The sequence below is a fragment of the Haliotis rufescens genome, unplaced genomic scaffold (genome assembly GCF_023055435.1).
Source record: "Haliotis rufescens isolate VD_foot unplaced genomic scaffold, xgHalRufe1.0.p SCAF_20, whole genome shotgun sequence".
Lineage (NCBI taxonomy): Eukaryota > Metazoa > Mollusca > Gastropoda > Lepetellida > Haliotidae > Haliotis > Haliotis rufescens.
The window spans coordinates 20,122,284-20,134,498 of record NW_025963891.1 but is presented as its reverse complement, the minus strand read 5'-3'; the positions used below and the strand labels follow the sequence as shown (position 1 = coordinate 20,134,498).

At 38.1% G+C, this 12,215-nt stretch overlaps 1 protein-coding gene across 2 annotated transcripts in view; it reads left to right on the top strand.

Moving 5' to 3' along the window:
* Positions 1-12,003, top strand: part of LOC124137424 (calcyphosin-like protein) — an 86,192-nt gene extending 74,189 nt beyond the window's left edge. For both annotated transcript variants that reach the window (XM_046503709.2, XM_046503716.2), the window contains exon 2: positions 7,513-12,003. In XM_046503709.2, the coding sequence (XP_046359665.1) occupies positions 7,513-7,757 (245 nt within the window). In that variant the 3' untranslated portion in view covers positions 7,758-12,003. The remainder of the gene's footprint in view (positions 1-7,512) is intronic.
* The last annotated feature ends 212 nt before the right edge of the window (positions 12,004-12,215 follow it).

The following is a 12,215-nucleotide window of genomic DNA, read 5'->3' as shown; positions in this document are numbered from 1 at the left end:
GAGAAAAATCGCAGTAACATTTCCACAAATTTTCCGGATGTCAATCCCTTGTAACAGCGTTTCTTAACAACCCGAGTGCGGCACAATTCCTTTTACAGTGATGTGCCAAATGCAGACCTGATAAGAGCGGATAAGCATCTTTCATCCAGCTTACTGATACTTTTCTGCTGTGTTATATTTAGGTTCGTATACTGCAACTATACAGATCGATCGTTGGGAACATATATGGGAACAAATCAGAAGAAAGATACTCTGCAATACCTTTCTTCTTTTTATCATCAAGTTGGAAGGTCATGATAAAAAACAACAACAAAAATCAACACATTTCATCACCTAAGTGAATGTACCAGTAGAATTGAATGTACCAGTTGAGTTATCCATTTATTTTATTCGTGATTTGAAACAGCTGCAGACCTGTTGTCTAGGGCGCCTATCTTTGCTGTGTACAGCTAGAAACCTATGATCGAGGGTTGGAATCCCGGTTCGCACTGACTATGTTTCTAGGTTAGTTAGCAAAAAACCTCTAATTGTGTGTTTCAGCAAAGTGGTAAACGTCTAAAACTTACATTACCTCTGGCTTTCCTTTCGGATCAAACTGACACGCAGTGATATCCCTGAAATACTGCCCAAGGGGCGTTGTATCAAACTCACACACTCTGAAGGTTTCAAAATCATCAGTTACAGAAATTTGCTTTGAGACACACCAAATCCCCGGGAAAAGTACCAAACAAATTGCGACCCGATACAAATAGTTTGTCTTAGAGACAGTTAATGTTTACGTATATTTTGTTGTTGTCAAAACGTTTGAAGTGAATGTTGAATAGTCAAAGATACGATATAATACGTTTGTGTCTGTATAAGTTTGATCCGTTTATTGTGGAATTTATATCCATGGCATTTTACTACCAGAAGCGCGTGAAGTCTCTTTTGTGAACTGGTAATGCAAGAGAAAGAAGGGCGTCAGCTCTTGTGTCAGACAATTAAGAATCTTGCTGGGAATGTATAGCGCAATAATCGATGAATTTTCTTTGCTGCCCTTTGTGTTGTAACAGCATTCGCGTCTGTCTTGCTGATTAGAGTCTACCATTGTTCTATTCTTATCACATTATGTTTCTCGTTTTAATGAAATATTAACGACATTTTGTGTAAAAACGCCTATTGTTGCGAAACTACATGTGTGATAATATCACGTTTTTAGTAACTATTTGACATTAGAGACTGACAGAAGCTTTTGTTAAGACCTGCTTTCATCTTTATACACAAGAATAGTTTATGTATATTTCCTAACGACCAGGATATGCAATTCAAAAACGTGTTAGGTTATTTGGAATCTGTAGAACGAATTGTCATATTAATACTGTATGATATTCTCAAAAATAGGATTATTAAAAAGGAACAAAATAGAGAATCCTAAGCTTGATCTCTTTGGGTTTGGGTGTATATATTTATACAGATTCTATTTCCGACTCAGCTGTTCATAACCTACGGCTAATTTTAATAAATTGATAGCAATCTTTGTATTAGATGATGCATTCGCTTGCTTAAGCTAAAACGCACCTGCTGCTCGGGAGAGAGTCCATCTCGTATCGAACCCACAGAGCCCACAGAGAAAGTTTAGAACGAGACAGTGTTTCGGAATTGCGGATCCCTTTATCCCACTTTATAGTTACGTGCACATTTGCCATTTATATTTGTTATCCAGAGCATTTATTTGTATTGTACACATGAAGTGTCATTAATAGTGAGTTGGGTTTAATGCCTCTATGAACAGTATTTCTGTTATATCATGGCATATCAGCTTGATGTGGGATGAAATCCTGAAGTGATGCAGGTTTGGGGAAACACACGAGCACGGGTATGGTGCTGCTTAACCTTGGAACCAACTGTTTTGCGACATACAAATGATTCTAGATCTTTTTATTTCTTTATATCTTTGATTTTAGAGATTTGCATAATTGTAATTTAAGTCCATCTACAAATCGGAGTTAAATCCTGATGAAGAGTCAGGCCTATTCGGATGATTTGGTTGACACATATTTCCAGCGCAGTGCTAATTTATGTTCTCGATCATCTTTTTTATAATATTCTGACATTGTGTTGCCTTCCTGCAAACATTTCGTGATTTAGTGAATTTTACACTCAGTTGGAGACGTTCTTTTCTTATGATACATCACCTATATTATTAACAATAGCCAAAGTAAGCACATCCATCTGTGGGGTATATTGGATGCAGATCATTGCAGACAATAAATGAAATTATATTCTGCAGTCAGTGTTCTTCTGACATTTCATCCAATAAATGGTGTCAGTAATATCCATGACGTTAGGGTTATCGTGACACCGTCACTAATAACATACATATACCAGACTGAGTATACTCATTGAGACACCACAAAAAGGATGTCATTGTCAGATTCAACTGTGAGAATAAACAGAGGATATTATATGAGTGTTCATGTCATACTATCGTTACGACACGAGTGTCTAAATACCGGAATTTATAATTAGGCACGAGTGTTGTAACCGTAGTATGACATGAACACTCATGTTATGTTCTATTTATTACCGAAGATGTCTACATACAGAGATAAATTTTAGTGTTTACCTATAAGGACAAAAGTCGCAACAGCGGAAACACAATGTGTCCAATGACGTCAACAATCTTCAGGTATGACGTCGTTTCTGATGTGACGTCATTCCGACCAAGTCTTAATAAGATTCGAATGACGTCAACAAAGCCATCCGGATGACGGAAAAAACACATTGTGACGTGATATGACCCTAGGACACATATGATTTTTATATACCCCGATATGTTTGCCCTCGAAGATAATAAATTACATTTGCACTTTTTGTGTTTTATATTTTTAAAATGAATCCTGACAGATGAAACAATCGAAAGATTAGAAAGTACACTTTGTTCTGTTTTAAATAAAAGCCCCATACATAAAGTCGACGTCGTGTCAGGATCAGTAAACACTGTTTACCGGCGTTGCACTGTTTGAATGTTTGATCGTCACACATTGGTAAATCTGTTTATTGCACGACAGGGAAGAGAACGTAGTCTTTAACTCTTACCCTGTAACCTCCACTTTGATGTCCGTAACATGTGTGAGACTGGTGAACAAGTCAATCAAGCTTACACAACATGAACCAGGCAACCCCTTTCAATAGAAAATTGATCATACAATTCTTGACATGATGATGAACAGGCAAGTAGACTGTATAATGAAGGCTTGCTAATATGATTTTGGTGTTTTGACTTACAGACATAACCTTTTCATTATCACTGATTTCGTTGAAATGCAGTTTATGTTTCGATCGAACATGTTATTTTAAGAACCATCCTATGTACAAGTGCATTGTGTCTCTGTACAATTTGGAATGTCTGCATATGTGTTCCTTAAACAATGCATGTGTCACACATTCTTTTCCAGGTCATTTGGGCGCACGGGTGGCCCAGTCGTCTAAGGCGCCGCGATTCGCTGTGCAATAATGCGTCCCTTGGACACGCCAGAAACCTATGATTGTGGGTTCGAATCCCGGTTCACCACGATTATGTTTCTAGGTTTGTCAGCACCATACCCGTGCGCGTGGGTTTTACCGAAGTGGTAAACGTCTGAGACCGGCATCACTTCGGGATTTCCTCCCACATTAAGCTGACACGCGGTGATATAACTGGAATACTGTTAAAAGCGGTGTTAAACCCAACTCACTCACTCATTCACTCACCCAGGTCATTTGTCCATTCACACTGTAGGAACGTATTGAAATACCAAATAATGGGATATATTTTCTTTATCCATATGCTTTTGCCTTGAAGCAATGGCATTTGCAGCTGGAAAGGCTGAGGCGGAACACACCACTTTCTTATACACATGCATTGGGGCACCCAAGACTGGCGTTCATGGCATAACAATTGGAAATATTTCTTTGGCTTCTGAAAAACAGATGACCGACATCTGTCCGTGAATTATTGATGTTTTCACAGTTCCTGGCATCTTTTTGACGTCCATGTATGATGGGATACAGGTTGCTTGGTTACGAAATCACATTTATTGGTTTGTGTTTGAATATGTACATCAAAGTCTCAACTTAAAATTGTTAACAGATCAATGGAAATCCGGCGCCTTCTGAACGATTCATTAAATATGAGATTCCTGAAGTATTTATGTTGTTCCTGTGGTTATGGTAATTCTGACGTGTGTCATCACCTAACACAATATCGCATAGGCGGATTTAGAGAATGGATGCTCTCAATTCAAATCATTAAAATATATGATGTTTAATTGCAAACTCTAATATACGCCCCACGCATACATAGAAATATACTAGTGTGAGGTTAACACTTCAGGAAAAGAATGCAGGGTGATATCCTACCCGTTTTCATTGTTGAAAACCACAATATGCTGTAAGTATAGCAAATTATTAAAAGGAGTGAGTGAGTTTGGCTTAACGCCGCTTTTAGCAATAGTCCAGCAATATCACAAGAAATGGGCTTCACACATTGTACCCATGTCGGGAATCGAACCCAGGTCTTCGGACTGACGAGCGAACGCTTTAACTACCACGCTACCCGACCGCCCCTTATTAAAAGGAATGTGACTAATACATAGTCGTGTGCAGTTTCAAGTTTGTTAGGGATTGTAATTGGTTCTCAACATTTGGTGAGTGTGTATGGGTTCAAGTCGCATTTAGCAATATTCCAGCAGTATCACGGCGGGGGACACCAGAAATGGGCATCACACATTGTACCCAAGTGGGGAATCGAACCTGGGTCTTTAGCTAGACGAGTGAACGCTTGGTTACCTCACCGCCCCCATCTCTTTGACAATGGTGTTATCGTAGTTGATATATGTACTTTGGTAAACCATACAAATGAACCACATACGCTATAACCACAAGGCTACCCTACGGCCCCTTTTCAACACTGGCTTCTATAGACGCTGTACCGCTGCATACAAAACCTTCCCCTTTCCCTAAACTGCTGAATATCAAATGACTGCGAATACCTTTGAAATAGTATGATTGTTCGGTAATTGTGTTTTGGTGTGGTTTTAAGCTTAAGGTAATACTTTGGCAACTATACCACATTCTTAGAGCTTTGCATTACATTAGTGAATGTCAGACTGAGTACAGTTGTGTTCATCCTAACCTGCAGTTTATCTGCTGTACGCTCGGTGATTTTGCTTTCACTGTCATTGACGCCAAACTGTGGTTCCTCGTTACGCTGGCAACATTACAGCACTTCCAATTGAAATGAGCTTTTAAATTATCCGAAACATCTCACTTTCTCACTTCATGGTTGAAAACCCTACAACTACATACGTGTACAATGTACATCTTCCAACACACGGAAAGGTTATTGTCTGGGTGTGATGCTGGTGTGAGTATTGTTTGACACTGCTATAGCGATCCATCTTCAGTTTGTTCTGACGCTGTAGGTCGGTCCTCTCTTGATTCTCACTGATCCATCCAACAGCTATAACACAAGACCAGACGCTTCCTGGATTGTGTGGAATGTGGGTGTTAGCTAGTGTGTTTGATGTTGATGTTACAATCCACCTGTTTGTCTTAACGCTATGTGGAGGTCATGACCCTACTCCCATTCTCTCTAATTTCACCATCCAACATTTAGTCTCATGTTACAGTATCCTCTCATCCGTCTATCGTTAATTATTTTTGTGTTATCATTTGATCTACTTTTTGTCCGTTAGAGCGACGATTCGCAAACGTGCGGTTTGGGATTTAAACCGCACATCTACAATTTCGATTAGCCACAAATCATAAAATATTTTTAACGTTGAATAAGGATTTATATTAAATCACAAAAACGTCCCCTTCTACTCGAAGGCCGCATACTGTTTAATTTCTTTTAACCGTATCGGTTTTTGTTTTCATAGATAATGTTATATGTGATATGATAAGGAAATAATCTGAGATGTAGAATTGCTTTGTAAGCCCAAGAGCGCACATCAGCAGATTCTAATCAGCAGCCCCCAGAAGTGGCATATAGAAAGACTGACATTTAACGATAAACGGATTAGAGGATACGGTAATCCAAGCTATTCTCAGGTGCTGCCTCAAATCGAAAGCTGCACAATTCAGCGGTAATGATATGGTGTATATGAAGTGAAAGGGGAAGTATTTTTCCCGATTCAAACAACAAAACCAACAGTATTACGAGTTCTCGATTTGATTCGTTTTGTGATAAATGATACTTTGTCACTTAATGCCATCAAGGTTCCCGTCTAGACTACCACGTGGCATGAGTTAATCATTCGGACTAAGCTTCCTTGGAGCATTGATCCACAAATCGTTGATATTGATACAAAACACGACTTTACAAGATTACACCGCAGTCTATCTTCTTCTACATCTAGGACTTTGCAACGTATCGTTATATTGAGTATAGGTTAATTAGGCTGATCATTTTCAAACTCATAAAGTGATTATGGCAGGCAATACTGCCTAAACAGGTTGGTAATCAGCTATCGTGTTTGCAAACTGACCTTCTGTAGTCGTGTTTTCTTTTAGCAAGTATAATAACTAATTAAATATATAAATTAACGCCAGAGAATAATTAGTCAAGAGTATTAGTAAACAGATTCCATTGGGCGTAAGATGCAAAATAGCGATGGAAATTATAATTGAAAGTCGGGTATGGCACCAGTGTTCGCGAAAACACTTAACATGTCCTGTCCCACCAGTAGAACCCGCCAAATACACAATTTGCATAAAGAAATACGTTTTTTCTGTTGCCTGAAGCCGCAGAGCAGTAGTCCTGTCATACGACGGCGGTCTGTAAACAATCGAATACCGACCTGACACGTAATTCACGAATCGTCTTCCTGGCCATTGCGTTGGAATTGGATTAAAGAAAAATAGGAAAAAATACATTCCACTTACTTTGTCGAATGTCTGTTCAGAGTTGTACTACCACCGTGGGGATTCTGAGTTGGAATGGGTCCCCAGCAATCAGCTGTGCTTGTCGAACGAGGCGACTTAATGGACCGGAAGGTCAGGCTCGGTGACTTGGTTGATTGTGTCTGAGCGTATCCTGATGGCGTAGATCGTTGCTCGTAATATCGGTCACTATTTTTTCAAGGATGCATGGTTTTGGAAAATGTAGAAATATTGTTGATCTCCGGTGGTGATGATCATGATACTCAGTGAGTCTAGTGTTGGAACGATCTCACGTTACATCGTCTGTGACTTCATATCGACATTCGTTCACATGACGCAACGTTGCTATGACCTTTTCGCAAACCATAGAACAATTGCAAGGAACTGGCCAAAGAGAATGAAACATAAATCACCGTGTTCAGGGAGAATTACTGAAAATAATATTACCTACAACTCTACACCTACGGGGAGTATATACATTATCGCAACAAAACAAGCGCTCGATCCTACACATATCCAACACAAACTTTAGTCAGCAAACTTGATAGTTTCAGCTAAAATGTTATCGTGCACCATTAATTATGCACGTTTGTTGTCTATTTTCAGTTGTTTATGCTGCTAACGCACGAAGGCATCCGAAGTATTTATCAGGGGAGTGGACAGAAGATGAGACGCTCCAGAACTTCCTAGATTCCATAGACACACCTGGCTCTCCAGACGGCAAGGTCACTAGGGACGAATGGATAAACTACTATTCCGGCGTCAGTGCCACGATAGAAGACGACTGTTACTTCGACCTGCTCATGAGGGCGTGCTACAATCTACCTCCAAAAGGAAGCGGGAAATTTTAAATTCTTGCACCATATTTCGACTTCGATGTTTTATTAAAACCATTTTCTGATTTGAGAAATTTGTTGAGCCCATGTTGAATGGAATGAAGCTGAAGCAGGAATGAACGAAACAAACAAACTCATCATTCATGTTTCATATTAGCTAAAATAAGCAATCAGATGAAGCTAATTAAGTATTCGCGCAATCTTCATTTTTCTAATGTTATGCTTCGACCCGAAGGACTTTACTGATAACTAGAATAACGACAAGAATTTATTAATCACCAATGAATGGCGTCGAAGTCAAACCGGTTGCTGCGTGAGTTGGACTTAACGCCGCCGTTAACAATGTTTCAGTTAAATCACGGCTTTATTTCGGGGGTTAACCCCCAAGAGACTATTTGTAGACGCTTGCCACTTAGGCGAGATCCAACGGCTGTAGATATTATGCAGATAAACCAATACCGTAATCGACATAATAAGCGCCCAGGGCGCTCTTATTATAATAAGATTTTGGTGTTGAAAGATCGTAAATTTCGTGGTTTATGCTGACAGCCTGAAATGTTTATATACGACAGATATATTTTTCCAGAATGTAATTTCCCATAACTATGGATGTATATAACACACGTATTATACACGAATAAATAAGTCTTGTGTACATTGATCAATCGGAAGGGGTGCTAGTTGGGATTGTTCACAAGCCAATATATTGGCAGATATCGCCGTGGGGGCTTATTAGAGCGGGTAGCTTATTACGTCGAAAACGGTTATTATATCTGGGAGACGCTGGGATGCGAAACAAGAGCAATGGATTCCGACAACTAGGGAGCAACAATTTGATTTGAGGGGAGGTGTTTGTGTGTGTGCGTGTGTGTGTGAGAGATCCGAATTTGTGAGGAGATCAATTATTATTACTAACATAATAAGGTACTCTATTTTTGAATTTTATTAAAAAACTAAAAAATAACAAACTTTATTTTGGGACACTTTCATATAGCCTGCGAGAAAAGGGCACATTATCGAGGTATACGTACAGAATTTTCAGAAAAAACAGGGGCTTGATTATGTTTTTAGAAAGAAATCCCGCCCCCAACCCCTGAAGTCAAATGGTTGCGTCCTTAGAACACATTGTCATGACCACCGGTATTCCTGCGAAGGCTGATGGGATCATTATATGCATGAAGTGATAAAACCAAAGAACATGTGCATACGCGGAAGCATTCACTTTTGAAAATGCTGACTGAATGAAATTCTGGAATGGGGCTAATGCAAAACTAATCAAAGCCAGTAATATAAATGCCTTGCTTTGGCAAAAGCCATTTAGCGTCAAATGCACGAGACAGTAACATGCTAAAGCCATTTTGAATAAGTTCACAGATGACATTCAAATTTAAACGAATTGCGTTCACTCACCCTTAAGTATGTATTTGATGATGAAATAAAGCTTTGGAAATCATTTAAAAATCAATAAACAGATGTTTGTACGACGAAGAACCATACTTCACTAGAAACACACTAAATGCTACTCAAAACATTTACAAGCCAAACCCTTATGTATGTATATCCATAAAGTTGGTGAGATTTTACAACTTCCACAGTAATAGTAATAATTATCCCTAGCAAACACACAACAAACGTATTAAAACATAAAGATGTGATTCAGCAATCACGAATAATTGATCTTCGTTTTTCTTGCTACTTATTTATGTATGCATTGTGATATTTTGCCCTAGATAAATTCTGTATCAGTGCAAACCGTAAATCCTTGATTAAACGCCTTTTTAAAGGCGTTGGTGGCGTATTCTTGCTGAAACATTGAAACTTTATTGACGGCAAGCATTAATTGAAGGATTTACGGTATTTGTTTACACCGACTATTTAATCTTTTATCATGTTTTCCCTCTTAGCTTCTCTAAGTATTTGATGATGCTTATTCAAAAGAAATGATTTATCTACGGCATATGACATGTTTTTTTACAGATTTATACGAGACAAATTTAGAACACTTCTTAACAAAACCATATACCTTTTCGGTAATTACAATTGACAAAAAGATCACATTATCCAAAAAAACTATTTATTGAAGAAAGTTTAAATATTTAGAGTATTTCAAATATATGTATGTTGTCACATTGTTTACTTCAGTTTGATTACTTTCTTTTAGTTGTATGCATGCAAACGCAAAGGCAAAAGAGACGTCTTTTAACAAACCTATGTGCTGATAAATAGAGAATCTCACCCGAGTGTATTTTGATATCAAAAGACACGAGGGTGATAGGTATCACCTAACATCATTCTTCCAACATTTTCAGTTTGAAGACAGTAATAAGCAGTGTCTTAGTTGTAAAAAATACTGCTAACAGCTCCAGTCGCAGTCATTAGTGATGTCATTTGTTTGTGACGTCATGCTAACCAATGACGTCACAATGGTCTGGAAAGCATTGTGATGCAATTTCATTGCAGCGATATCTACAATGTAGATATCGCTTGATCTCACCCTGGCGATATCTCCCGTGGGAGCCAATTTTTGATGATAAAATTTGGTAAAAAAAACCCTTTTGACATGAATTGTAAATCAAAAATATTTTAAAATCTCTTCTATGCCAAACAGTATTTCGTTAAAGCGTTTTTGTGAGCCACTGATTTTGTCGATGTCGTGTGTTACTGGACGTATTGTGCATTACGATTATATAGTTCATAATCGTAAATACGCAATGAACAGAAGACGTTAATTCAACGGTATTGACTCTTAAATTCTCCTGGAAGGCGTACCTTTCCTTGGCACTAATCGATGTCCATGTATGTATTGCACCTATTATTGTAGACAGGTTAAAACTGTTATGGGTATACACAAGTTGTACATTGCCATTGATTGGAACCTGCTCCAGACAGTGAAAAGTCTGCGGCGACATACGGGTTGTCATTTGCAGGATATTGTCGTCATGCAAAGACTGATACTTCAAGTGCGAATCCACTGCACGTTTTCCAGCATTGTACGGGAAGTAGACGTATGTAATTTAGGTAAAGGTTGTTGCCTTTATCGCATATTGGTATGTCGTGATACAAAATAACCAAAATAACGAAACACCAGCTCATATGAACAACTGGTGCTGCTTCTTCTGGAGATAGGCAAGAAAGGAAACGTTCAGATATTTAAGAGAACAAACACATTGTTTTTTAACATGCTCATGTTACTGACTGGAATCATTGTTGTGGAACATCTGGAAATAGCAATAACTTGCATTTGCCCCTGTTACAAAAGTATATTGCAGGTCAACATATTCATGATTGTTGTTCTGTATTGTCACTTATTTGTTTACATTCCATACGTCTAAACCTTATTCCGCGCGTGTAATCCTCATTTCACAGTTTGATATGTTCATATAGTTTCATATCAGATAATGTTAATTGTAAAAAATAATAATAAAAGTCACAAAGGTCACATGTTGTTACAATATACTCTCTTAATATGTTTATTATTTCATTTTCACTGCATTTGATATAGACATATAAACACCTACTAATGGTTATACATTTAAGCCATGCGAGTTTATCTGTGCTGTGTTACCTTTAATGAACATGAACCGGTTTTTATAAGCACAATTGGTATATTTACCGGTTCATATTAGTGCTCCAAGACATAATAGCTCGAGCAGAACGTGTTAGAACACAAGTATGAATTATCAAACACTGATTCATCATGATCATGATGCGCATTGAAACATACTTAAATGAAACCAAGGATAATTTTTAAGAACCCAATATTGCCAAAGAATTGCAAAGTCAATCCCTGCAAATAGTTCTTCTTAAATACAAAAGATCAATGGAACTTTAACACGTCATGCTATGTTGGCATCTGTGTATCTACGGTTCACAACGCATCTTTGAAACTGGACTGTTAAGAATCGAGGTTTTCACTTTTCTTGCCCAATCTCGAACTTACACTGAACTGTGCCAATACATGTCCATACTAGTTTACGTTATAAGGAACGTTCTTTCTTGTAGGTTAAAAGATAGATGGTATGTTGTAACATGCTTCAACGTCGAAACAAAGAAGTGCCGTCAATATGTGCTAATGATATGATGTGAGATATACCAAATGTACTATATACGCCTTCTGAAGTCAATAACTATAGAATGTGATAGAGCCATTATAATTCGACTTATGCATCATATTTTTGCATATTATTGTTTCTATTTTCTTTACATTTACACTTGTCTTGTAGCACTTGCAAATACAATAAAGAGCAGATATGAATCGTAATGTTGTTGTGTTTTAACGTAACGATAGAGTCGAATCCCGTTATCACGAACCGAGCGTATGAACATTTTAAGTAAGGAGGTAGGGACCGGGTCTACAGAAACAATACGTGTCTATGAATGCAGAAATCTTGTTGGTCATCACGGTGTACTAATGAAGAAGCTAAAAATATTGATTCCGATTTGCTGTCTAAGCCTGTGCCTTTCTAACGACAG